The following is a 27,799-nucleotide window of genomic DNA, read 5'->3' as shown; positions in this document are numbered from 1 at the left end:
GCCTTACCCCTATTTGGAATTCTGCCCCCGACCTTCTTCCTGTTTTCCTGACTGTAAACTCTGAGCGCCACGCAACGCCGAGAAGAACCGATGTAGCGTGCAACAGCCAACATTACAGAGCACTCCCGCCTCGCGGGCGCCTTGCAGCCGCTGGCCGCGAACTCCCCTCACCCCGCTCAACGCGCGGCTGCCTGGACGCATGCGCACGCTGGCAGCGGTTGCGCCCGGGACTCAGCCTTGCGCGCGAGGGGCGGGGCCGGAAGCAAGTCTACGTCTCCCTGTTGGTAAGAGACGGAGGTTCCACAAGCCAGACAGACGTTCTCAGGCTTTTTTCCTCCGTTTCTCCGCTTCATCGTCTCCGAATTGCGTCACCATGGCGGACCCAGAAACTGAAGGCCTGCCAAGCACCTTCACCTCTTACATGGCGGAGGGCGAGCGGCTCTATCTGTGCGGGGAGTTCGCTAAAGCCGCCCATAGCTTCAGCAACGTGAGTCGCGCTTCCGAACCTATCAGCCACCCATCACTGAGGTCCTGATGATTCCTGAACCACCCTATTGTTTCCATTATTCCACTGTTACTGATTGATGCACATCTGTGACAGATAAGCCCCTGTTTGGCCGTTTTCTACCAATTCCCGCTTGCCTTCTGCCTGGTTGTTAGTAACCAACCTCTGTGTTAACACTGACCTCGTCTCCTACTTTTTTACTCAAATGTTTCGCGATTGGCCTCCTTCCTTAGTTTCCCGTAACTGGCTGGGAGAGTGGCTGGGACGCTGCTTGCAGAAGTGAAGTCTGGCACACGGTTGCTTCTGGAAGGTGGTCAGTGAATAACTAACATCGTAAAACTTTACTGTAGTATAAATAGCTTCACTCGACCCTAAGGGGATTGAGTGCTATTTTAAGATACCAGGCGTACTGTTAAGTGGCAAGCTTATGAGGGAGGTGCTGTTATTACGCCATTTTGTAGATGAGGAAACTGATATAGAAGTCGAGTCACACGCCCAAGATCACTGAACTAACGAGTGGCAGAGGAAGGATTCAAACTCAGGCACTCAGACTTCAGTGCTGAGGTGCTAACCACCATACTCTACTGTACTGTCTCCCAAATAAGCTTTTGTATGTTTTTATGACTGTTTCTTTTATAACAAATAGCCCGCTTGGTACAAATGGAGTGGTAGGATAGCCATGTAACCAGTCCGAAGGCTCCCACTAAAGTGAAGCTTCTCAACTGCTACCTAGAGTCTTTTGGCCCTTTGTATCACCAACCACATCCTAAAACCAAAAATAATTGATCGGATGGGCCAACAATTAAGTTCAGGGGCCCTGCCCCACGCATTCTCCTCTTTCTGGATCCTGTTTCATCCTGGAGAAGCTCAGGTAGTGAGAAAAGAACATCCTGGGGGCCTACAGCTTTAGGTGAGAAGTGGGCTTTTCTAGGAAAGAAAGTAGCCACTTCCTCTTCCTGGAAAAGTGGGAAGGTCTTAGACAGGGGCGGGTACCGTCTGATGCCTCAGGAAGGACAGTACACTGCAGACTATGGTAATGATCTTAAGAGAAGGGAGGACATGGGGAGGAGGGGAAGCATTCGCTGCCACTTTAGGGCCAAAATCACAGTTTCTATTTTCTCGGTACTTTCATCTTAACCCCCTGAAATAGTGATTCATTCTCAAATAAGCGATGTAAAAAGAGAGGGCACGTGGAATGGATAACCAAGTTGCAGATTGTCTAAAATCCATTCTGTTAGCCTCCAGAAGGCTTAGCCTCCGAGTAGTATTTTGAATGTGTTGTGCAGCCATTTACGGGCTCATGGTTGAATTTTTATGCACCAAACACCCTATGATTCTGAGTGGACTGGAGGCATCCCAGACACTAGGAGAAATTCCGAATATCCACAGGGTAGCATGTTCTCGCTTCTCAACCAGTGGTTTCCACGATAGCTTGTGATTTCACCTTGTTCCAGATGAGCCACATGCAGATAACCTAGTTGACTGAGCGGAGATCGGTGTGGTGCTGCTTTTAGTCTGGAAAGATCCAAAGACCTGTTTGCTGGCCTGTGGAGTCCCCTTGAAACTCTGGCAGGAGGGTTTGGGCTGCTGTGTCCGTTTCGGCTTCTTACCTCACCCTGCCTGGTGCCCGTTGATCTGAGTGGTTTCTTTCTCAGGCTCTTCACCTTCAGAATGGAGATAAGAACTGCTTGGTTGCCCGCTCCAAGTGCTTCCTCAGGATGGGAGAGCTGGAGAAATCCCTGGCAGACGCTGAGGCTTCACTCCAGGGCGACCCGACTTTCTGCAAGGTGACCGTGAGGGTGGGAGGACTCACTCTTTCTTCATCACTGCCACCGGCTGCAGCAGCCTCTGATTAGTACTGGTTGAAGAACCAGCCAGACTGCCTGGAGTTGATTGCCGTTTCCCTTCCTAGGTTACTTGCCTGGCTCTCTGCCCCTGTATCCCAACATCTATCCTCAAGCCAGGGACCCTTCTGTTCCACCACACCTGAGTCCTAGAAGGCCTCGTCTGCCCTCCTTGATTTGACTTGCTCTCATTTCAGGGGATTTTACAAAAGGCAGAGACCCTGTACACCATGGGAGACTTTGAATTTGCCTTGGTGTTCTATCATCGAGGCTACAAGCTGAGGCCCGATCGGGAATTCAGAGTTGGAATTCAGAAAGCCCAGGAAGCCATCAACAATTCAGTGGGAAGTGAGTGACCGTGAGGCCTCTGCCCTTATCCAGGAGGCTCCTGGAATCCTTAGGTTTGGGGGAAGGCCCGAGGTGCACTGGGTGGGCAGCCACCACCGGAAGGGCTACAGGGAGTCCCAAGCGTGGATCTGGCCGCTCATGATTTCCTTGAGGATTAGGAACTGTCTACTGGGAAGACCAGTCCCCCGATCCGCTGTACTGCAGTGTCTGGTTCTCTCCAAAGCCAGATGAGAAGCACCATTTTACTCACCCCAAGACAGACGAGTAGGGCTTCTTTTGGCCTGGTGTCATAGGGTAGAATGAGGTCCTGAGCCCAGCCTTCCCCGGTCCCTGGCTTCCTCCCTTACCTCATACGCACCAAGGGCTGGCTCTGCCCATCAGCTTAGTGGGGGTGGGGGTGGGTGGAGAGCTTGCCACTGTGGGCGGCAGAGTGTGGAAGTGGAGAGCACCCCTGGTGCCCAGGGCCTGCTGTGGCCTTAGGCTAGTGGGGGCTGCCTGGCTCCTAGGAGAGTGTTGAACCATTTGCTTGCTAGCCAGCTTCCACCATCCTCCTGCCAAAGGCAACTATTTCCACATAAAATATGTGATAGATTGTGCCTGGGGGCCCGGCCGACCTGAGCCCCAGCTTTTGTCCTTGCAGGTCCTTCTTCTATTAAGCTGGAGAACAAAGGGGACCTGTCCTTCATAAGCAAGCAGGCGGAGGTAAGGGCCCTGGCTGCTCTGACATCATCTCCTTCGGAAGGCAGAGGCCACACGTGCCTGAGGAGCACAGGAAGTTCAGCTCGGTACTCTGTGATGACCTAGAGGGGTGGGATGGGGGCAGTGCTGGGAGGGAGGGGATATAGGTATACATAGAGCTGATTCACTTCACTGTACTGCAGAAACTAACACAACACTGTAAAGCAATTATACTCCAATAAAAAAACAAGTCTTAACGGCCCTCGTGCCTGGGAGTGATGAGCTCCTGGCCAGTGCGGGCAGTCATGAGATTCTGCCCCAGCTCCTGAGGGGTTTTGGGAGTGTAGCTGTTCCTGGACCAGACACACTCCATGGTTCTCAGCCCACGGAGGTCCTGGAGGGAGCGGTCTGGGATCACAGGCTCAGGGGACCTTGGCTGGGTGCTCCAGGCTCCTTTCTCAGGCTCTGTTGGGTATTGCTCCGTATTCCCAGAGCGTGAAAGCCCAGCAGAAGCCTCATCCCGTGAGAAAGCTCGTACACCATCCCAAGAGAGAGTCCAAGCGGAAGGGCTCGCTCAAGAGCGAGAAGACCATCCGACAGCTCCTGGGCGAGCTCTACGTGGACAAGGAGTATCTGGAGAAGCTCTTGTTGGATGAAGGTTTCAGACACTTTTTTTGCAACAGGGAACTCGGGGCGAAGGAAATCTGGGGTGGATCCTTAACGTATAAGCCAGAGGCAGAGCCTTTCAAAGGATATTTGCCGACACGTTCCTCTGGAAAGGTTTTGCTACCATTCTCATTTTACAGATGAGGAAGCTGAGGCGTAGGGAGGTTAAGTAACTCAGTGACACGGCTCTCGGATTTGAATCCAAGAAGTCCAGTTTCTGAACCAGAGCTCTTAAGTGCTATGGTACCCTGGGAGGGAACGCCGAAGATTTACCACTGCGGTCCCCAAAGGGGTATCCCCTGAGCCTTCAGTCTGTACAGAGGGCAAAGGAATCCAGCTTGGAGGTGCTAGAGGGGAAATCCTAGGACCGTGGAACCATAATGTCCTAAAACCTCATCTTCTCTAATCCCTCCTTTTATCAGAGAGAGCCCGAATGGGGAGTAACTTGTCCAAGGTGACGAGCAAGCTAGTGGTGGAGTTGGCAGCAGAGCCCAGGCTTCCTAACCTCCAGTGCAGCACTCTTCCCACCACACCGCGCTGGCAGGGAGAGGAAATAGGACGGAGCCTATTTCCTCATTAGACATTCATTATATGACTGTCTCCTATAAACATGGGTGGTGGGAGTGTTGCCATTAGCTATTGAGCCTGAGCAGGGATCACCCTTGAAGCCAATGCCTTTTCTCCAGAACTGACTTCCCAAGGTCCTGTGTAGGATTCCCGGCAGGGTGCGTCTCAGGGGCAGCTTCACTGCTGGCACAGCTCCTCTGTAACAGGCCTGGATGCTTCCCTCCCTGCAGAGGAGCTTCCATGGAAGGAAGAGGTGGCTGGAGCATTACCCAAGTGGCCTTGCAGCTTTGCTCCCAGCTCTGACCTCTGGTTAGGCAGGTGGGCAGAGCTCGGGCATGCCCCTCCAGGTCCCGGCTTGCACTGTCACACTTGGCACCTGGGGACTTGCTTGTCACTGGCAACCTGGACCAGGCTGTGCATTTCTACTTTGTCTTCTCTGAGGACACAGCTTGAAATAAGGGAGCCCCGAGGGCTGGGAGCTTTTCAGAAAGCTGTCTACCAGCTGCTGCTTCTGCTAGCTCCTCATGTGTTGTCGTAAGGGGCCTATGCTCGAAGCCCTGTGCCATGAGAGTGCCTGAAGAAGGGGGCTGTGGCCTCGTCTGGACCCAGTTAGACCCACTGTCCCACCCATGTGCTCTTGCTTTCATTACTGTCCCCCAATTCCAGGGAGAGGTCCCCACAGGGAGACCCTTAGCCAAGAGGAGGTGACTCCCCTTAGACGCCTCCCCACACCCTTGCCCACAGACCTGATCAGAGGCACCATCAAGCACGGCCTGACCGTGGAGGACCTCATCATGACGGGCGTCAACTACCTGGACAGGCGCAGTGACTTTTGGAGGCAGCAGAAGCCCATCTACGCCAGGGAGCGGGACCGGAAACTGATGCAAGAGAAGCGGCTGGGGGACCGCAAGCGCCGGCCCTCACAGGCGGCCCGCTACATCCTCAAGAGCCTGGAGGACATTGACATGTGTGGGTGGTGTTCTCAGAAGGGCGGGCCTGTGGCCAGGTGGGGACAGAGCCGCACGGCAGCCGGAGCCCCTGGCTTCGCTGGCCTGTGGATGGAATCTGGAGGGGGAAGTGGGCTCCCCTGTCATCCGGGGGGGGGCGGGCTGCTTCCCGCTCCATATCGCCTCTCTCCCTTCCCAGTGCTGACCAGCGGCAGTGCTGAAGGCAGCCTTCAGAAAGCTGAAAAAGTGCTGAAGAAGGTTCTGGAATGGAACAAAGAGGAGGTGACCAACAAGGACGAACTGGTTGGAAACTTGCACAGCTGCATAGGGAACGCCCAGATGGAGCTGGGGCAGATGGTGGCAGCCCTGCAGAGCCACAGGAAGGACCTGGAGATCGCCAAGGAATAGTGAGTGCTTGCAAGGGCTTGGAAGGCCAAGCGGCCGAGGCCTGGGGCGGGGGCTACGTCTCGGCCTTTTGCCAGGGCTGCTGGTGGCTGAGCTCCCACTTTCTGCCCTGCGTGCCTGAGGTGGATTCCCCCAGAGGGAGGAGCCACCTACCCAGGACAAGGGCACGCCTAGACTGTCAGCTTTTTTTTGCCACAAAAGGAAGGTAGTGGCCCCAGACTCCAAAAAGCTCCCAGTGGTTTGGCTCTTAGGGATATTTTTATTTTTATGTCATCTCCACAAGCATTCATCAACTCCAGACATGCCAGATGTTGCTAGCATTGCGAACACAGCAGTGACCAGACACAAGGCTCATTTCCCCGCAGAGATAAAACAAAAAGTGACACAGCTAATAAATTGCAACTGTGATAAGTGTCATAAGGAAAAAGTACAGGACCCGGTGCTACGAAAAGTGTATTCCAGGAGGACTTGACTGGGTGTTGGGGACACACTTGGCTTGTGGGAGGGCCCAGAGGTAGGCAGGAGGGAGCTTAAGGCCGAGAGGAGACTGGACCAAGCAGGTAGGGGTTGGATCAAGCAGGGCCTCGGAAACCATGGCACTGACAAAGAGCTTGGGCTTCGAAGTTGTGCCTCCCAGCTATGGGGCCTTAGGCAGGCACTTAACTAACCTCTTGCAGCCTGGGTCTCCTCTGTCAAATGGACAAAACAGTAGCCCTTACCCCATAGGGTAGCAGGGAGGGCGACATGCAGAAGTTTACATGAAGATCTCAGAACAGCGCTGCGTATCCGTGATGACTACTGTGTTGGTTCTCGGGAACCAGCTCTTCCCGAGACTTGATGGCCCCTCTCAGGGGTACCATCGCTTTCTGGGCACCCTGGTTCTAACCTCTGGAGTCATTTGTGACCTTCTCTTGCCCGGTTCTACTCACCCCACTGTTCTGAGCCTCTCTCAGTCTCCCATCTTCCCATTTCTGTTTTAACTTTTTAAAAACGTATTTATTTCTTTTGGCCACACTGGGTCTTAGTTGCAGCATGCGGGATCTCTTATTGTGGCACGCAGACTTCTTAGTGGTGGCATGCGGGGTCTAGTTCCCTGACCAGGGATCGAACCCGGGCCCCCTGCATTGGGAGCGCGGAGCCTTAGCCACTGGACCGCCAGGGGAGTCCCTCCCATCCTCCCACTTCCTCTCAGGTCAGCCCTCACCTCTCCCTGCCTGGAGCTGCTCCCACACGTCACCTCCAGAGACATGCTGATTTTCACCTGTCGACTGTCCTTCCACTGCTGACACACAGGCCTTGGGCCCTCACCTCCTGCAGGTTAAAAGCAAATGCCTTCACTTGGCACTCAGGGCCCTCTCGGAACCTACTTCTGCACAGCCCTCCAATGTCAGTCCACCCTTCTGGGCCAAACCGGATCCCCTGAACACGCCCGCCACCTGTGTTCTCCCCCTTGCTCGTCCGAGTCCTAGAAGCCGTCCGTCCGTTCCCAGCTCATTTCTCACCTGCCCTCACCGCGCTGAGCAGGAATCTCACATGTTGGCCATTCCAGGAGTAGAAAACAAGCAAACAACAACCAGCTTTGGAGACATACCTGAATTTGATTCCTGCCTTTGGCACTTAGAAGCAGTGTGGATTTGATTCAGTTGCTGACCCTTTCAGTTTCCTCATCTCTAATGAAGGCATAATAATACCAACTCATGGGGATTTTGAGGATTAAATAAGTATATGCAGTACTTTGGATCCAACGTTCTCCCGTGCCCTAAAGACATAAATCTTTACTTCTTGCCTCCCTTCTGAGCTCCGGACCTGCATATGCAACAGAGTCCAAGGCATTTCCACTTGGATGTCCCACAGGAGCCCCAAATTTAACATGTCCAAAGTGGAGCCCCTCATCGTCCTGCCAAATCTCTTGCCTCAGGGCCCCCTATCCGTGAAGATGGCACTGGTGGCCACTCAGTCCCCAGGAAGGAGCTTCCCAGACACCTCCCTCCCCTCACCGCTCACGCCAGCCCGCCATGGCCCATCCACGCCTCCTCCTGCCATCAAGAGAACATTCCCCGGACTTCCCTGGTGGTGCAGCGCTTAAGGATCTGCCTGCCAATGCAGGGGCCACAGGTTCGTGCCCTGGTCCGGGAAGATCCCACATGCCGCGGAGCAACTAAGCCCGTGCGCCACAACTACTGAGCCCACGCGCCGCAACTACTGAAGCCTGTGTGCCTAGAGCCTGTGCTCCGCAACAAGAGAAGCCACAGCAATGAGAAGCCCGCGCACCACGACGAAGAATAGCCCCCGCTCGCCGCAACTAGAGAAAGCCCGCACACAGCAATGACCCAACGCAGCCAAAATAAATAAACTAATTAATTAAAATAAAAATAAATTTAAAAAAAAATTCCCTTCTCTCTTTCCCTCCCACAGCTCAGTCCAGACCTTCCTCACTTCTTGCCTGTTTCCTCCGACCTGGGTTTCCTGCCGCCCAGCTGGCCCTTCTGTGCAAAACAAAGCCAGTGGTCGGGAGACAGTTCCAGCGCCCGGGTCTGCTCAGCTCAGACCGTCCTTCCTGACCTGACTTACCCTGACCTCGGTTGACCAGGCTCTCTCCGGGCCCTTGGGCATCCTGAGCCCTGGCCAGCACCTCTCGGCTCTGCTTCTGTTCAGCCTTCTCTTTTGCCAGCCCTTCCTTCATCAGCTCCCTCCTCCCCATCCTTCAAATTGTAAAGAAGTGGTTTTTTCTTGGGGGAAGCCCACCATGTGCCCCAGAGTGACTTAGCAGCCCTCCTCCGTGCTCCCTCTCCACACGCCGTACGTTTCTCGCCTGCCCTGCAGACCTTGGACTTTGCTACTCCCTTTCTCTTCCCAGCATCTGCCACGTAATGGGCATGTGATGCATGTGCGCTAACTGGCTGATGAAGCAAACAGAGGTGTTCCTTAAACAAGCTTAGTTCCTTTGCAACATCCACAAACGGGCCTCCAGTCTTTTTTTTTTTTCCTTGGCTGTGCTGGGTCTTAGTTGCAGCATGTGAGATCTTTTTAGTTGCGGCGTGCATGCGGGATCTAGTTCCCCGACCAGGGATCGAACCCAGGTCCCCTGCATTGGGAGCGCTGGGGTCTTACCCGCTGGACCACCAGGGAAGTCCCCGGGCCGCCAGTCTCACCCATGAGTCTCACCTGTGCGCCCCACGGGTGTCCTCAGTGGAATCAACCCTGCCCCCACCTCCAAAGCCCACCATCCTTCCAGGCGCAGCTCAAATCCCGACTTGTCTGAGCAGCTTCTTCCGTGACCCCAGCCCTCAATTCCTTTCTCTGATTACTCTGTGGATGACTGGATGGCAGGCTTTCTCAGTCCCACTACTGTCAAAGATAACAGTACACATTATTGTTATGAACAAAGTAACGTATTTCAACTTGTCTATTCACACCGGAAAAGAGCACCCACTCTGGAAGGGGAGGCTGACATCAGAGTAGTAAACGTGGCCCAGAAGCCGAAGAGAGAGGAGCTGAGGGGGCCTCAGGGAGGAGGGAAGGAAAAGATAGGACAAGAGGGGTGACTCCCTAGGCAGAGGGACAGGGCAGGGGTGGAGGGCTGGGGGAACCGGTGGCTCGTGTGCTGGGCAGGGGGGCCAGGACCTGTGGGGAGTGAGGAGGGAGGACCTAGCCGGAAGGAGTGAGGGCCGATGAGAGCTTTGTTTTCACACCCATCCACGGCCTTGTGCTCGACCCAGAGCTGTGTGGTGCTAAGTCTCCCCACAGCCCTCAACACCACACTCCCCTCGCTTCCCTGGGGCCGCGTTGAGATGTGTCCCCCTGGCCCCTTTTCAATGTATTTACCTACACATTTATGTACACGTACACGTACATAGGATTTTTAAAACAGAAGTGACTCACTTATGTGGTTTTTTAAAAAAGAACGTGCCTTGGAAAGGAATGTCTCATTCTTCGAATAGCTTCATAGAAAGGTATTTCGGCACCCACAGTATGCACGTAGGTAACTGCATCCCTGCGGACAGACACTGAGGCTGTTCCCTTTTGCCTGCACACACAGAGCTTCGCTGAGACTGCAGACAGATGTGGGTATGTCCGCGGGTAGACGGATGGCTTGGTCAGGTTTGCATTTAAAAGGCAGCGCGGCCACGGTGGGGAGAGTAAATCAGAGCAGGGTTTCCTGGAAGACGAGGAAGTCTGCCACTGTGGGCCAGGGGCTGAGGGGCGAAGGGAAGAAGGGGAGCTTGCCTGAGAAGGGAGGGAGTCAGGGAGGGATGCTGGGGGAGGGGGCTGCGGTTGGGGGAGGACTTTCTTGGTTTATTTGTTGGGAGGGAGGTATTTTTTAACAGATCCGAATGTTCATATGGTAATATGGTAATAGTAAAGAACCAGTGTAGGGGGGAGCGATTGCCTTTTCTTTATGGAAATACCTTTTTTTTTAAGGTGTAAATTTTTTTTTACTGAAGTATAGTTGATTTACAATGTTGTGTTAATTTCTGCTGTACAGCAGAGTGATTCAGTTATAAATATATATACATTCTTTTTCATATTATTTTCCACCTGATTTATCATAGGATATTGAATATAGTTCCCTGTGCTATACAGTAGGACCTTGTTGTTTATCCATTCTATACATAATAGTTCCATCTGTTAACCCCAAACTCCCCCTCCATCCCTTCCCCCCCCATTTATGGAAATATATTCATCACTTTTCTGATGACACGTGAATACTGAAAAAAAAATGTAGATTATGTGGATAAATTAAAAGTTTCCTTCATACTCTCATTTCCCTTGGGTAATCACTGTTAATAGTTAGATTTAGATTCTCCATTTCTTTTTAAAATGCCCGCTTTTTAATTTATTTACTTATTTTTTGGTGGTTTAAAACAACGCATCTGTTCTCTTATAGTTCTGGGGGTTGGCTGTCTGAAGGCAGTTTCCCTGGCCATAATCAAGGTGTTGGCAGGGCCACACTCCTTCCAGAGGCTCTGGGGAGAATCTGTTTCCTTGCCTTTTCCAGCTTCTAGAGCTGCAGTTACTGCACTCCCGGGCTCGTGGCCCCTTCCTCCCTCGTCAGAGCTTTGAGCACAGCTTCTGCTTCAGGCCCGCACATTCACTTTTAACACTTAATGGGGCAACGGACGTTGTATGTGCTCCCATAATCTGACTTTTTAACTTAATATATCAGGGACTTTTTTCGTACACAAAACATTGCACTGATTGAATTCAGATTGTTTCCACTGTTTATTACTACAAACAACACTCTATTGAGTGTCCTTGTTACATTATATTCTGGAGGTGAATTCCTAGAAGGGGAGTTGCTGGACCAAAGGGATATCTTTGCAAGCTGTTGCCTGTTTGCCCTCCGGAAAAGTCCCGATAATGTCCGTTCCCGGCCACAGGGCTCAAGAGGGCCTGGGTACCGCAGCCTTGCCAGCCTGGGCATCGTCCCTCCAACTGGCCCGTCTTTGCCTTCTTTTCAGTTTCCGTAGTGCCTAGAATGGCCTTGTCTTGCTTCCTCCCCACAGTGATCTTCCTGATGCCAAGTCCAGGGCCCTGGACAACATTGGCAGGGTTTTTGCCAGAGTTGGGAAATTCCAGCAAGCCATTGACACGTGAGTGACCCGGGACTGTCCCCTCCCTACTCTGGGGCCAGGACATCCCACCCTCCCACTGGACTCCCAGGCTGGGGCAGGATGTCAGGCAAAGAGGCATCAGAAGACCAGAGTTTGGCTCCTGGCTGTGCTCAGCGACCAGGGGCAAGCCACTTTGTAAACTCTGTGGCTCATCAGTTAAATTAATTAATAGAATAGAATCATTATTTTCTCCAAATTTCCCAGTGACAGGAGTCACTGAGGACACTTGTTAGGCGTATGAATTCCTGGGCCTCTCCCCTGGAAATTCTCATTCTCCAGGTCTGGGTTAGAGCTCAGGAATCTGACTTTAACAAGTACTCCAGGTGACCCTTACTTTGGGCAAGTTCAGGACCAGGTGGACCATTGACTTCTGGGAGCCCTTCAGCGGTTATTCTGTCCCTCTGTGCAGTCACATGGGGTCACTGGGAATGGAGTCTGAGCTCTCCAGAGGGCTTAACTTCTGGACTTTCCATGTCCAGCCCTGGGGCTGGTGACCTGCTCCAGTGGGGTGACTCAGCCCCAGGGAGACTCGGGAGCGGGCTTGACCACACAGAGAGAAATTGTCCTTCAGGCCTTCGTGGTTTGACTGGAATAGACTTGATCACCAGAGCCTTCTGTTCCACGTCATATGGTTTCCCGAATGGCCCCTGGTGTCTAGCTGCCAAAAGACACAGGCCTGTGAGTGTTTACCTACCCACTTGTATCTTTTTTACATTAAAATACATATATTTCTTTTTAAATAAAAGTTTAATACATGTCAATCCCAATCTCCCAATTCATCACCCCCCCACCCCCGCTGCTTTCCCCCCTTGGTGTCCATACGTTTGTTCTCTACATCTGTGACTCAATTTCTGCCCTGCAAACTAGTTCATCTGTACCATTTTTCTAGGTTCCACATATATGCATTAATATACGATATTTGTTTTTCTCTTTCTGACTTACTTCTCTCTGTATGACAGTCTCTAGATCCACCCACGTCTCTACAAATGACCCAATTTCGTTCCTTTTTATGGCTGAGTAATATTCCATTGTATATATGTACCACATCTTCTTTATCCATTCGTCTGTCAGTGGGCATTTAGGTTGCTTTCATGACCTGGCTATTGTAAATAGTGCAGCAATGAATGTTGGGGTGCATGTGTCTTTTTGAATTATGGTTTTCTCTGGGTATATGCCCAGTAGTGGGATTGCTGGGTCATATGGTAGTTCTATTTTTAGATTTTTAAGGAACCTCCATACTGTTCTCCATAGTTGCTGTATCAATTTACATTCCCACCAACAGTGCAAGAGGGTTCCCTTTTCTCCACACCCTCTCCAGCATTTGTTGTTGTAGATTTTCTGATGTTGCCCATTCTAACTGGTGTGAGGTGATACCTCATTGTAGTTTTGATTTGCATTTCTCTAATAATTAGTGATGTTGAGCAGCTTTTCATGTGTTTCTTGGCCATCTGTATGTCTTCTTTGGAGAAATGTCTGTTTAGGTCTTCTGCCCATTTTTGGATTGGGTTGTTTGTTTTTTTAATATTGAGCTGCATGAGCTGTTTAAATATTTTAGAGATTAATCCTTTGTCCGTTGATTCGTTTGCAAATATTTTCTCCCATTTTGAGGGTTGTCTTTTCGTCTTGTTTATGGTTTCCTATGCTGTGGAAAAGCTTTTAAGTTTCATTAGGTCCCATTTGTTTATTTTTGTTTTTATTTCCATTACTCCAGGAGGTGGATCAAAAAAGATCTTGCTGTGATTTATGTCAAAGAGTGTTCTTCCTGTGTTTTCCTCTAAGACTTTTATAGTGTCCAGTCTTACATTTAGGTCTCTAATCCATTTTGAGTTTATTTTTGTTTATGGTGTTAGGGAGTTTTCTAATTTCATTCTTTTACATGTAGCTGTCCAGTTTTCCCAGCACCACTTATTGAAGAGACTGTCTTTTCTCCATTGTATATCCTTGCCTCCTTTGTCATAGATTAGTTGACCATAGGTGCGTGGGTTTATCTCTGGGCTTTCTATCTTGTTCCATTGATCTATATTTCTGTTTTTGTGCCAGTACCATATTGTCTTGATTACTGTAGCTTTGTAGTATAGTCTGAAGTCAGGGAGTCTGATTCCTCCAGCTCCATTTTTTTCCCTCAAGACTGCTTTGGCTATTCGGGGTCTTTTGTGTCTCCATACAAATTTTAAGATTTTTTGTTCTAGGTCTGTAAAAAATGCCATTGGTAATTTGATAGGGATTGCGTGGAATCTGTAGATTGCTTTGGGTAGTATAGTCATTTTCACAATATTGATTCTTCCAATCCAAGAACATGGTATATCTCTCCATCTGTTGGTATCATCTTTAATTTCTTTCATCAGTGTCTTATAGTTTTCTGCATACAGGTCTTTTGTCTCCCTAGGTAGGTTTATTCCTAGATATTTTATTCCTTTTGTTGTAATGGTAAATGGGAGTGTTTCCTTATTTCTCTTTCATCATTAGTGTATAGGAATGCAAGAGATTTCTGTGCATTAATTTTGTATCCTGCTACTTTACCAAACTCATTGATTAGCTCTAGAAGTTTTCTGGTGACATATTTAGGATTCTCTATGTATAGTGTCATGTCATCTGCAAACAGTGACAGTTTTACTTCTTCTTTTCCAATTTGTATTCATTTTATTTCTTTTTCTTCTCTGATTGCCGTGGCTAGGACTTCCAAAACTATGCTGAATAATAGTGGTGAGAGTGGACATCTTTGTCTTGTTCCTGATCTTAGAGGAAATGCTTTCCATTTTTCACCGTTGAGAATGATGTTTGCTGTGGGTTTGTTGTATATGGCCTTTATTATGTTGAGGTAGGTTCCCTCTGTGCCCACTCTCTGGAGACTTTTTATCATAAATGGGTGTTGCATTTTGTCAAAAGCTTTTTCTGCATCTATTGAGATGATCATATGGTTTTTATTCTTCAATTTGTTAATATGGTGTATCACATTGATTGATTTGCATATATTGAAGAATCCTTGCATCCCTGGGATAAATCATGGTGTATGATCCCTTTAATGTGTTGTTGGATTCTGTTTGCTAGTATTTTGTTGAGGATTTTTGCATCTATATTCATCAGTGATATTGGTCTGTAATTTTCTTTTTTTGTAGTATCTCTGGTTTTGGTATCAGGGTGATGGTGGCCTCATAGAATGAGTTTGGGAGTGTTCCTTCCTCTGCAATTTTTTGGAAGAGTTTGAGAAGGGGGTGGGTTTAGCTCTTCTCTAAATGTTTGATAGAATTCACCTGTGAAGCCATCTGGTCCTGGACTTTTGTTTGTTGGAAGATTTTTAATCACAGTTTCAATTTCATTACTTGTGATTGGTCTGTTCATATTTTCTATTTCTTCCTGGTTCAGTCTTGGAAGGTTATACCTTTCTAAGAATCTGTCCATTTCTTCCAGGTTGTCCATTTTATTGGCATAGAGTTGCTTGTAGTAGTCTCTTAGGATGCTTTGTATTTCTGTGGTGTTCGTTGTAACTTATCCTTTTTCATTTCTAATTTTATTGATTTGAGTCCTCTCCCTCTTTTTTTTTTTTTTCTTTTTTTTTGCGGTATGCGGGCCTCTCACCGCTGCGGCCTCTCCCACCGCGGAGCACAGGCTCCGGACGCGCAGGCCCAGCGGCCATGGCTCACGGGCGCAGCCGCCCCGTGGCATGTGGGATCCCCCTGGACCGGGGCACGAACCCGTGTCCCCTGCATCGGCAGGCAGACTCCCAACCACTGCGCCACCAGGGAAGCCCCTCTCCCTCTTTTTCTTGATGAGTCTAGCTAATGGTTTATCAATTTTGTTTATCTTCTCAAAGAACCAGCTTTTAGTTTTATTGATCTTTGCTATTGTTTTCTTTGTTTCTATTTCATTTATTTCTGCTCTGATCTTTATGATTTCTTTCCTTCTGCTAACTTTGGGTTTTGTTTCTTCTTCTTTCTCTAGTTCCTTTAGGTGTAAGGTTAGATTGTTTATTTGAGATTTTTCTTGTTTCTTGAGGTGGGCTTGTACAGCTATAAACTTCCCTCTTAGAACTGCTTTTCTGCATCCCATGGTTCAAGAGGGTGGAGTAGCCCGGCCTCCATAGGTTTTGGATCATCGTGTTTTCATTGTCATTTGTCTCTAGGTATTTTTTGATTTCCTCTTTAATTTCTTCAGTGATCTCTTGGTTATTTAGTAATGTATTGTTTAGCCTCCATGTGTTTGTGTTTTTTTACCTTTTTTTCCCTGTAATTGATTTCTAATCTCATAGTATTGTGGTCAGAAAGTATGCTTGATATGATTTCAGTTTTCTTAAATTTACTGAGGCTTGATTTGTGACCCAAGATGTGATCTATCCTGGAGAATGTTCTGTGCGCACTTGAGAAGAAAGTGTAATCTGCTGTTTTTGGATGGCATGTCCTATAAATATCAATTAAATCTATCTGGTCTGTTGTGTCATTTAATGCTTGTGTTTCCTTATTACTTTTCTGTTTGGATGATCTGTCCATTGGTGTTAGTGAGGTGTTAAAGTCCCCCACTATTATTGTGTTACTGTCCATTTCCTCTTTTACAGCTGTTAGCAGTTGCCTTATGTATTGAGGTGTTCCTATGTTGGGCGCATATGTATTTATAATTGTTATATGTTCTTCTTGGATTGATCCCTTGATCATTAAATAGTGTCCTTCCTTGCCTCTTGTAACATTCTTTATTTTAACGTCTATTTTATCTGATATGAGTATTGCTACTCCAGCTTTCTTCTGATTTCCATTTGCACGGAATATCTTTTTCCCCTCACTTTCAGTCTGTATGTGTCCTTAGGTCTGAAGTGGGTCTCTTGTAGACAGCATATATATGGATCTTGTTTTTGTATCCATTCAGCAAGCCTGTGTCTTTTGGTTGGAGCATTTAATCCATTCACGTTTAAGGTAATTATCAATATGCATGTTCCTATTACCATTTTCTTAATTGTTTGTTTTTGTAGGTCCTTTTCTTCTCTTGTGTTTCCCACTCAGAGAAGTTCCTTTAGCATTTGTTGTAGAGCTAGTTCGGTGATGCTGAATTCTCTTAGCTTTTGCTTGTCTGTAAAGCTTTTGATTTCTCCATCGAATCTGAATGAGATCCTTGCTGGGTAGAGTAATCTTGGTTGTAGGTTCTTCCCTTTCATCACTTTAAGTATATCGTGCCACTCCCTTCTGGCTTTTAGAGTTTCTGCTGAGAAATCGGCTGTTAACCTTATGGGAGTTCCCTTGTATGTTATTTGTCATTTTTCCCTTGCTGCTTTCAATAATTTTTCTTTGTCTTTAATTTTTGCCAGTTTGATTACTATGTGTCTCAGCGTGTTTCTCCTTGGGTTTCTCCTGTATGGGACTCTGTGTGCTTCCTGGACTTGGGTGGCTATTTCCTTTCCTGTGTTAGGGAAGTTTTCGACTATAATCTCTTCAAATATTTTCTTAGGCCCTTTCTCTCTCTCTTCTCCTTCTGGGACCCCTATAATACAAATGTTGTTGCGTTTAATGTTGTCCCAGAGGTCTCTTAGGCTGTCTTCATTTCTTTTCATTCTTTTTTCTTTATTCTGTTCCACAGCAGTGAATTCCACCATTCTGTCCTCCAGGTCACTTATCCGTTCTTCTGCCTCAGTTATTCTGCTATTGATTCCTTCTAGTGTAGTTTTCATTTCAGTTATTGTATTGTTCATGTCTGTTTGTTTGTTATTTAATTCTTCTAGGTCTTTGTTAAACATTTCTTGCATCTTCTTGATCTTTGCCTCCATTCTTTTCCCGAGGTCCTGGATCATCTTCACTATCATTATTCTGAATTCTTTTTCTGGAAGTTTGCCTATCTCCACTTCATTTAGTTGTTTTTCTGGGGTTTTATCTTGTTCCTTCATCTGGTACATAGCTCCCTGCCTTTTCATCTTGTCTATCTTTCTGTCAATGTGGTTTTTGTTCCACAGGCTGCAGGATTGTAGTTCTTCTTGCTTCTGCTGTCTGCCCTCTGGTGGATGAGGCTATCTAAGAGGCTTGTGCAAGTTTCCTGATGGGAGGGACTGGTGGTGGGTAGATCTGGCTGTTGCTCTGGTGGGCAGAGCTCAGTAAAACTTTAATCCACTTGTCTGCTGATGGGTGGGGCTGGGTCCCCTCCCTGTTGGTTTTTTGGCCTGAGGCATCCCAACACTGGAGTCTACCCGGCTATCTGGTGGGGCTAATGGCGGACTCTGGGAGGGCTCATGCCAAGGAGTACTTCCCAGAATTTCTGCTGCCAGTGTCCTTGTCCTCACGGTGAGACAGAGCCACCCCCTGCCTCTGCAGGAGACCCTCCAACACTAGCAGGTAGGTCTGGTTCAGTCTCCCCTGGGGTCACTGCTCCTTCCCCTGGGTCCCGATGCAGACACTACTTTGTGTGTGCCCTCCAGGAGTGGAGTCTCTGTTTCCCCCAGTCCTGTCAAAGTCCTGCAATCAAATCCCACTAGCCTTCAAAGTCTGATTCTCTAGGAATTCCTTCTCCCGTTGCCAGACCCCCAGGTTGGGAAGCCTGACGTGGGGCTCAGAACCTTCACTCCAGTGGGTGGACTTCTGTGGTATAAGCGTTCTCCAGTTTGTGAGTCACCCACCCGGCAGTTATGGGATTTGATTTTATTGTGATTGCGCCCCTCCTACCGTCTCATTGTGGCTTCTCCTTTGTCTTTGGATGTGGGGTATCCTCCTTGGTGAGTTCCAGTGTCTTCCTGTCGATGATTGTCCAGCAGCTAGTTGTGATTCTGGTGTTCTCACAAGAGGGAGTGAGAGCACGTCCTTCTACTCCACCCTCTTGAACCAATCGCTGTATCTTTTTATAATAAAACGTTTTATAGTATACGTGCTTAATGTTAAAATATTAATTTGGAAAATATAGAAAAGTAAAAGAAAAAGTCTTCAGTCCCACCACCCAAAGACAAGTACTAATTCTAATCCTGCTCTTACTTTTATTGATATTTTGTTTTTTCATTCCAGTCTTTTTTCTGTGTTGATTTTCTCTTACGTGTGCTTAATAATATTCTTAAATGTTATTATGTTATTTCAAATCCTGTTTTACAAACATTATTTTCAACTCTTGTATCATCAAAGCCAGTCCCATAGATGTACCAAAATAACTTTGGTAGTTTAAAAATATGTTAATGCTTGTTAGCTCCACCCCCGTTTCTAAAAGGACTGGTAGTTGGAGAACAGTTTTTCTTCTGCCACCAGTAGGAAGCCCGGCCTCCTATGGCCGAGTGCAGGGCCTGAGCGGAAGGAGCTGACCCTGGTTCTTGTGTCCCCAGATGGGAGGAGAAGATCCCTCTGGCCAAAAGCACCCTGGAGAAGACCTGGCTGTTCCACGAGATTGGCCGCTGCTACTTGGAGCTGGACCAGGCCTGGCAGGCCCAGAATTATGGTGAGAAGTCCCTGCAGTGCGCCGAGGAAGAAGGGGACATCGAGTGGCAGCTGAACGCCGGTGTTCTGGTGGCACAGGCACAAGGTATGGGCCCCATGAGGACCACCCTACCTTTCCCATGTCAGGGCCGGGAATCCCGTGGCCTGAACTTACCATCCCAGTGTATCCCTGCGCTGAGAGTTCCGATTCTGAGAGTGGGGATAAACCCCTGCATTTTGACCAGCGTATGTAGTGCCTAGTTTAAGCTAAGCTCAGTTAGGGCTTGGGGGCCCCTGAGAGCTGCCCTGCCCTTGAGGAAGTCATCTGCAGACCAGCACAGTGTCATGTGGTCATGAAAACAGCTCCACTCCTCTTGCCTCGGTAGCCTTTACGTGTGCCTTCTTGTACCTAATCACCGTGCAAGCCAGGGATGGAGGCATCATTGTCCTCTTATAGTTGGGGAAACGGAGACTCCACAGGGTTCAGCAGATTGCCCCAGGTCACGTGAGGGAACTTTTTAGGGTGATGGAAAAGTTCTAAAATCGGGTTGTGCTGATCATTGCACACGCCTATAAATTTACCCCAAATCATTGGACTGTATACTCACGAACGGGTGCATTTTTTACTAAGTGAATTACATCTCAATAAAGTTGTTAAAAAACAGCAAGGGGCAGGGGTGAGGAGGAACAGATGAAACAAGATTGGTGATATTTTGGTATTTTGAACAATTTTTAAACTTTATATTGGAGTATAGTTGATTTACAATGTTGTGTTAGTTTCAGGTGTACAGCCAAGGGATTTAGTCACACGTATACATAGGTCTATTCTTTTTTCAGATTCTTTTCCCATATAGGTTATTACAGAGCACTGAGTAGAGTCTCCTGTGCTGTGCAGTAGATCCTTGTTGCTTATCTAGTTCATATGTAGTAATGTGTATATGTTAATCCCAACCTCCTAATTTATCCTAATTTATCTCTACCCCCAACCTTTCCCCTTTGGTAAGTTTGTTTTCTAAGTCTGTGAGTTAGTTTCTGTTTTGTAAATAAGTTTATGTGTATCTTTTTTTTTTTCCTGCGTTTTTTTTTTTTTTTTTTTTTTTGCGGTACGCGGGCCTCTCACTGCTGTGGCCTCTCCCGTTGTGGAGCACAGGCTCCGGATGCGCAGGCTCAGCGGCCATGGCTCACGGGCCCAGCCGCTCCGCGGCATGTGGGATCTTCCCGGACCGGGGCGCGAACCCGTTTCCCCTGCATCGGCAGGCGGACCCCCAACCACTGCGCCACCAGGGAAGCCGTATGTGTATCATTTTTTAAGCTTCCACATACAAGTGACGTCATACGATATTTGAAGCTGGGTGATGAGTAATGGGGGCTCGTGATACTATTCCAACGACTTTTCTGTGTATTTGAAATGTTTCATAATATGAACTTAAAAAACAAATAGCTTACAGTAATAAGCAAGCAGTGGAGCGCGGGCTTCTAATCGCTGTGCTGAGCTGCCCTGCTCCGGGCACGCAGCTGACCCCAGAGAAGGAGGAAGCGTGATAGGTGCTCTGATCAGGGACCTTATCACACATTCACTTATTCACATCACAGATGCATACCTGGCACCTTCTAGGCACCAAAGCTGGGCATACAGTAGGGAGCAAAACTGGTAACTGTCCTGCCCGCATGCCTGAGGAGTAACTTTTAAGCAGAAACATTAAGAATGCAAAGGCACCAGCTGTTCCAAGATCTGAAGCCAGAACTTTTCAGCCAAAGGGACCGCATTTAGGGAGGTGGGCAGGAGTTTGGCTGATTTAAGAAACTGCAGGAGATCAGTGTCAAGCTCCTGGGGGCCAGGAAAGTCTGGAGAGAGGAGGCTGGTGAGGGGCCAGATCCACAGGGCCTCCTGGGCCTCGTTACGTCTTGTAGATTCTTTCCTAAAAACATAGAGAAAACCACTTGAAAACTGTAAACTGGGGAAGACATGGTTACTGTGGCTTTTCCTAGAACTCTTTCCTGTTCCTGTGAGGACTTTTCTTTCTTTGTCTGTGCAGCAGGGCTTGCGCGATCCTAGTTCCGCAACCAGGGATTGAACCCAGACCCCAGCTGTGAAAGCACCCAGTCCTAACCACTGAAGGTCTTATTAGGCCCTGAGGGCCTTTGGAGAAACAGGCCACTTACTGCCGGTCTCAGTTTCCCCACTCTAGGGTGGAAAAATCCAATGAGTGCAGCAGCCCGAGAGCCACTGGGTTGTAGAGGCAACACAGCCGAGCGGGCAGATCTTGGGCTCTGGTCCCTCCTGGCAAATGCCACCCTGTGCCTCAGTTTCGTCCTCTGTAAATAGGGATGATTATATCAATAGTAGGTACCTAGAGGGTTGGTGTGAAGAAATAAGCTAATACTTAAGCGTGTAAGCACTTAGAACTAGCATATAGCGAGCACTCCAGAAACACTCATTTCTTCCTTCCTGCCCTCTCGTCAGCTTCCCGTAAGTGTTTCTAACACAGATGAGAAACAATTACAATCCTTAGAAAAGTCTATGGCTCAACGAAAATGTAAATATAAATGTGTAGATTTGTGGATACACGGGGCGGGGGGGGGAAAGAAGAGGAAAAGGGCTCCCAGAATGAAGATAACTTCAGGTTATAGATTCAGTTAAAAGGAACAGCCTTTACTGCGTCACTCCCGTAAGTGTTATGACTCCTGTTCCGACCTGCGGTGTCCGAATGACATTGACATTTATTCAGGGTGGTCTCTGAGGGATTACAGTGACTTTCCTTCTTTTCAAATGTGTATTTGAAAAAGAAATATGTATTGACCTCATTCACTGTGACTCCACAGACTTTCAGAACTATATTAGAATTGCTTTTCAGATATAAGGCCTTTTGCCGTTTGACTTATGGACACAAGGCCCTTCTTTCCCCGGGGATCCCAAAGCAGTTCATGGGGAGGGGTGGATCTTGGGGTCCTCAGTGATAAGAGGAAGCAGTGGTGTGTAAAGAAAGTGGAGTGTGGTGTTCCCAGACCCTGGCAGGTGAGCACTTTTCTCCGTCCTTCCTGAAATTAACCTCTTTTCAAGGGCAGTCAATCAGTCCATAGGCCGTCATCCCTGGCCCAGCACTAACCTGTCCAGTGAGTGAGCTCGGGGGAGCTGCCTCCTCTCTGGGTTCGGACTGTACCAGCGTGGGCATTGATGTCCCAGCCGCTGGCCCACGAGTCACAGCCAGCCCGTCCAGATGTGTTTGGTCTCCACAGTGTTCTTAACAAATTTGAGTGAACATTAAAAAAAAAAAAAAAAAAAAGATCTTTTCTGGAACAATCTAAAGGTGGGGCAAGATGGAGTTGTCCCCCTGGAGACGCACGATGTGGGCACAGACCCCTTCCCTCACTGACTCTTTGCACCTGAAATCCAAGGCTCAGCTTCTCAGGTTCTGGTCCTTAGCGGTGAGGACCAGAAATGTCCTGGGTGAGGACCCAGGAATGTCTGGAAAGGGTGGTGCTGGGAGGCCCAGATGCTGCCCGCCTGGGGCTGCTCGCGAGGGCCGCTGGCACCTGCAGGGCAGCCGCACCGTGCAGCACACAATGTCACAATCTACCTGTCTCCCTCGTGCTCTTCAGTGAAGCTGAGAGACTTCCAGTCGGCAGTGAACAACTTTGAGAAGGCCCTGGAGAGAGCGAAGCTCGTCCATAACAGCCAGGCACAGCAGGCCATCATCAACGTGAGCCTCTCCCCCGCTGGGCCGGCTCTGGGGCTGGGTGGGCCCCCCGGGCTCTCAGCCCCAGATGTTTATCCCCCCCAACCGCAGGGCACATTCTGGGTAGGGCAGTGGCTTTCCACTGTTACTGCCATCAGTTTATACAGCAGCCCAACCAGTACCCATACTGTGAACGTTTTATTCTGGGGCCACGCCTTGCAGCACAGCTTGCAGGATCTTAGTTCCCAGACCAGGGGTCGAACCTGCACACTCGGCAGTGCAAGCTCGGAGTCCCAGCCACCGGACTGCCAGAGAATTCACCTCAATACACACATTTTTCTTTGAAAAAACAGACAAAAAATAGAAAGTTTTACAAAACATATTTACCTTTACTGTGTACGCTGATATTTCCTACTCTGTTCTATTTTCTTTTCATTCCTTTTCTTTAATGCCGGCTGAGCCCTTCTAAGCACATTTTAGGACTTGCAGTTTGGAAAGTACCAGCCCCCCCATCCCCCACCCCGCCCCCAAGAGTCAGTAAGAAATCAGCGTGATGGCCTCACCCACTTGCGCTGCTTGGTCAGGCAGCCATTTAGAGTAAAAGGAATTAAAAGTAAGTAAAAGTTACGGTTCAGTTCCTCAGTCACACCAGCCATGTTTCAAGTGCCCAATAGCCACGTGAGGCCTCTGGGTACCACACAGTGCAGATCTAAAGTCTTCCCATCACTGCACCAAAGGTGACGACCGTGGTCCCAGCCCTCAGGAAGTGGGGTGTCTACAGGAAGCTTAGAACGCAACGCCCTCGTTCCTGACCCATGCGACAGGGACCAGGGGATGCAGCGTGAGAGCCTCAGTGGGTAGGCAGGGCTGGGCCTTTCCCCTCAAGGAGGGTTTGAGGTCGCCTTGGAGGCTGGGCAGGTTTTGAAAGGAGGCAAAGAGAAGCGCCTGTCAAGCCAAATGGACCCACGGCCCTAAGTGGCTCCTCATGGGATCAGGCCCCTGACCTTTCACCCCCCGGAATGGCATCTCCAGGCAGGAAAGCATACGAGGGGGGCAGACCAGCGCTGCACAAGAGAGTCCAGGCCTGGCAGACGTTTCCTGAGTGTCTAGTGGTGTTCTGCCCTGGTGGGGGGGTCAGGGGGAGGGCTGCGACGAAGAGGGCAGAGTTGCCCTCAAGATGCGCACAGGCTGAGTTCCAGGTCCCCGGGGGTCCTGCAGACACCGTGGGAGCCCCCCGGAAGGCAGGCCAGCCCCCAGCCACAGGGTGTGGCTGAGTCCCTTCCGTGGCTTGCTGCCTGGCTGAGGGCTGAAGGGCTTGCCTTGTCTCTTTTACGCTGGCTGAAGCCAAGAGAAGCTTTAGGTAAAAAGGTGGGACTCAGTAGACAGACGCAACCCCCCAGAACAGGCCTGAGCCCGAGGGAAATGAGTTTGAGTTGCCTGCAAGCCGCGCTATCTCTCATACCACTTAGTGTGGGGAGTTCCAAGTGCATAGTATCCACTAACCTCAGGGCGGCAGTCTTCAGAGGAGCCAGGGGAAAGGGGAGGGGGCAGGGTTCTGCACAGCCCTGCCTCCTGGCGCTGGGGCTTGGGTGGGGAAAGGACAGGTCACACGGGGTTAAGAGAGCTCACCAGCTCCTCTGCCACCCACAGGCCCTGGACGATGTCAACAAGTGCATCACTGAAGAGCTGAAGAAAACCAACTACAGGGAGATACTCAAAGATAAGAAGGAGAAAGGTGAGTTCTGGGGCCCCGAAGACGGCAACCTCAGAACGCTCCCTCTGCTTTCCTTCTGGCAGTCTTCGCCATGCTTTCCTGCCATTCCTTCGGTCGGGGGCTTGGCACTGCTCACCAAGTATTCTGATTTCAGTGCCGCCACCAACCCCAGCCTTTCTTGGGACAGGAGAGGGAGACCTCGGGCTGGGGTCAGAACCCGTGCTGTCTGCCCTATTTCTTCAGTACTCCCGAATTTCTTTAATCAATTCATCAACTATTTGTTGAGCGCTTGTCACGTGCCAGGAAGGTGTGAGATTTGGGAGGAGACAGAAGCTCGGTCCCTGCCCTGGAGGAGCCCACAGCCCAGTGGGAGAGCCAGGCAATTAGAGCTGCCAGCGACTAGGGCTCCTGCACCGGAGCCTGCTGTGCAGGGGGACAGTGCTCTGCTGTGAGGGCCCAGGCAGGGGCGCTCCCAGTTCTGTGGGGAGGTAGGGAATGCTTCCAAGAGGGAGAATCTTCTGCTTCAGGCTCCAAAAGATGCCCAAGCATTTTCCAGATACAAGATGGAAGGTTGAGGGCATTTCCGGTGGGAAACAGCAGGAGCAGACACAGAGGTGGAATGACAGTAGCTTACACTGTGGGGGCTCTTAACCGCTGGCCCGACACTGGGTTAAGCATTAGACAGAATGATCTCACTCGGTCCTCACCACCTAGGAGGTAGGTACTGTTTTGGGGGCACTGGAGCCTGAATGATCTGCCCACGTCACACAGCAGTCTGACTCAGAGCCACACGCTCCCCTGCTGCCGGCAGCTGCTCGTCAGGGCCAGCAGTGGGCAGCGCAGGGGTCGGGGCAGGGGACCCAAGGGCCAGCTGAGGTGCATAGGTGGCAGGGCTGTGCTCCTGCTGGCCGGTCTAGCCCTTATCACATTCTTTCTCCCGAGGGCTCCAGGGAGTAGAGAGGCCTTTGATCCCCCGCCTTGCTCTAGGCTGTCTGACTGGCTCCCATGAAAGGAGTGAGGGAAGAGGAAGTGGCTGGGACTCCAGGCCCCACGGAGTCGACAGGGACCAGGGACGGGCCCCAGAGGGGCAGGGATGATAAGAGAAGCTGACCCCCACTCGGTGCTTCCTGCATGCCAGGCGCTCGTCTAAGCTTTATACGTACCGACTCATCTGATCCCAGAGCACTAAGAAATAAGTATTCCGTGCTTGATTTTACGGGTGTGGACATGGAGGCAGAGGGGTTAAAGTCCCACAGCGGATTCCAGTCTCCAGCAGCCTACCCCTGGAACCCATGCTTTTCCCACGCTTGTGCAGTTTCTGTCTGCCCCTCTGAGGGGCCCTCCCTCCAGCCAGATCGCAGTAAAGGGTAGCTGGGGCTGGGGCTCCGGGCTCCTCGGGGGACAGAGCCCCTTGCAGGCACCGAGGCTGAAACCCTCTCTGATCCAGGTACAGCAGCGGGAATTTGGGCACGGGGTTTCTGGGCACCTGAGCAGCCAGATGACAGCCTTTTATTATCCAGCACCTGCCACGTGGTGGCCAGATCCCCTCAGAGAAGATCTGCCTCTGCCTCCACACACCCTTGGAACTGCGCTCAGAAGCCACAGAAGGAATAATGTGAAGGGTACAGCAGGGAAGTGGCAGATGCTCCAAGCATCCTCCTCCCTTGGCCGACGGAGTGCTGGGAAAGGCATCCTGAAAACTCCGGAAGGCCCTGAGGCCGGCCGCTGCTGGGCACTTCCCTTCCCGGACAGCAGGTGGCAGCATTGCATGTGTCTTGGCCAAACCACGTCATTTTCCTGCTCTGAACCCAGAGCCCCTATAGGCGGCTTAGAAACCAGGACTTCCAGGAAGTGGAAGGAGACTCAGGAAGGGATTGGTAACTTTTCTCTGTAGCTGGTAAAAACAACGAGCAAAGATCCCTTGGGTTGTAAAATTGCTCTCCATCCGAACTTCCACCACAATCTGCTCACATTTTTACAGGGAACCTCCCAACAAATGATGAATATGCTTCCCAGGGACGAAGGGAAATGCAGAATGGGGATGCTGGAGGAGAAGCCTCTGTCCTTTCCCAGCACCTGTGCTAGTTCTCGTAGGGAAAAAGAAAGAATGTGGTCTGGGGGCAGACTGTACTGGGTTCAAATCCTGGCTCTGCCAGTTATTTATTTGCAATGTAACCATCGTGTGTGATTTCCCCTTTATCAATCTCAGGTCCCTCGACTGCAAACTCGAATCAGTAACACTGTGCAATTTTTTTTTTTTTTTTTTTGCGGTACGCGGGCCTCTCACTGTTGTGGCCTCTCCCGTTGCGGAGCACAGGCTCCGGACGCGCAGGCTCAGCGGCCATGCCTCACGGGCCCAGCCGCTCCGCGGCATGTGGGATCTTCCCGGACCGGGGCACGAACCCGTGTCCCCTGCATCGGCAGGCGGACTCTCAACCACTGCGCCACCAGGGAAGCCCCACTATGCAATTTTTTGATGACTGAACGGTATAATCTGTGCCGCTCACATGATGCCAGGAACAGAGCTGGTGCTCAGTAAATGATCCCTTTTCTCATTTTGGAAAGGGGTGCTGTCTCTTAGAAACACAGGCCCCCACAGGCTGGGGTTCCCCCAGGCCCGGAGACGGACAAACTTCTACCTTTCTTCCCTCCTTTCTCTTGTTTTTCAGAAGATGCCACTACGTTGGATAGTATAACAGTGATGGCAAAGGAGAAGGAAACGATGAGAATGAGAGATGAACCCGAGAAGGTCACCGAGAAGGTGATGAAGCAGTGCGAGCGGGAGCAAATGGAGAGTGAGAAAGAGACCGAAGGTGACTTGTCTAAGGAAACCCTGGGGATCACAGCTAGTGGACCAGAAGAACATAGGCAGAGAGAAGAAGTAGAAAAAGCCAGCCCCTCAAGGAGAAAAGGACCAGCTGCGATGGAGGGAGGTCCAGGAGATGTTGCCGAGGGACAATCTGGAGAAGCAGGCAGGAAACTAACAGCAGTGAACAGAGGGGAAACAGGAGAAATTTACAGGAGGCCTTCAGCACTGGACCAAAACCTCTCAGAGGAATCAAGCACGAGGGAGTCCGAAGGACTAGAGTAGACACTTTCAGAAATCGGCAGAAGAGGGTCCAGAGCACTGGGGAAAACAGAATCGGGAGAAATAAGAGAACCGGAAATAACAGAAAACTCTGAAAAAATGGAAAAAGATGAAAAGGAAGACGAATGAAGCCATCGAGTAGGCATTACGATCAGGAGGCTGGTGTTCACAGGGACCACGGAGATCTTATTAAACTGGACCTTCAAGCTGAGATTTGTCTCTAATAGGAAAACATGTGGACTGGGTCCCACAGGTCACCTCTGTCTCTTTCTATTACTGTTTTCCCTTTAAATGTGCATCTTTCACTCTTACAAACCCTGAGTCTGTCATTTTGCCTCCTTACCCCCACCCATTCTCAGAAGAGCCTTAGAGAATGAATGA

General features: G+C 49.7%; 1 protein-coding gene across 2 annotated transcripts; it reads left to right on the top strand.

Annotated features, from left to right (window-relative positions):
• The first annotated feature begins 268 nt into the window (after positions 1-268).
• ODAD4 (outer dynein arm docking complex subunit 4) lies at positions 269-27,733 on the top strand. 2 transcript variants are annotated; one of them, XM_012537762.3, is made up of 12 exons: positions 269-487; positions 2,161-2,292; positions 2,547-2,697; positions 3,338-3,399; positions 3,868-4,033; positions 5,353-5,577; positions 5,755-5,962; positions 11,468-11,554; positions 18,849-19,045; positions 22,540-22,640; positions 24,267-24,351; positions 27,000-27,733. In XM_012537762.3, exons 1-12 carry the CDS (start codon positions 374-376, stop codon positions 27,419-27,421), a joined length of 1,950 nt encoding a protein of 649 aa, XP_012393216.1. In that variant the 5' UTR covers positions 269-373; the 3' UTR covers positions 27,422-27,733. The 2 variants fall into 2 exon arrangements, with proteins under 2 accessions (XP_012393216.1, XP_049558575.1); XM_049702618.1 differs by lacking the exon at positions 5,353-5,577.
• The last annotated feature ends 66 nt before the right edge of the window (positions 27,734-27,799 follow it).

The sequence above is a fragment of the Orcinus orca genome, chromosome 19, assembly GCF_937001465.1.
Source record: "Orcinus orca chromosome 19, mOrcOrc1.1, whole genome shotgun sequence".
In the NCBI taxonomy this organism is placed as follows: domain Eukaryota; kingdom Metazoa; phylum Chordata; class Mammalia; order Artiodactyla; family Delphinidae; genus Orcinus; species Orcinus orca.
Note: the sequence above shows the minus strand (reverse complement) of the source record. Positions and strands in the feature narration are given on the sequence as shown.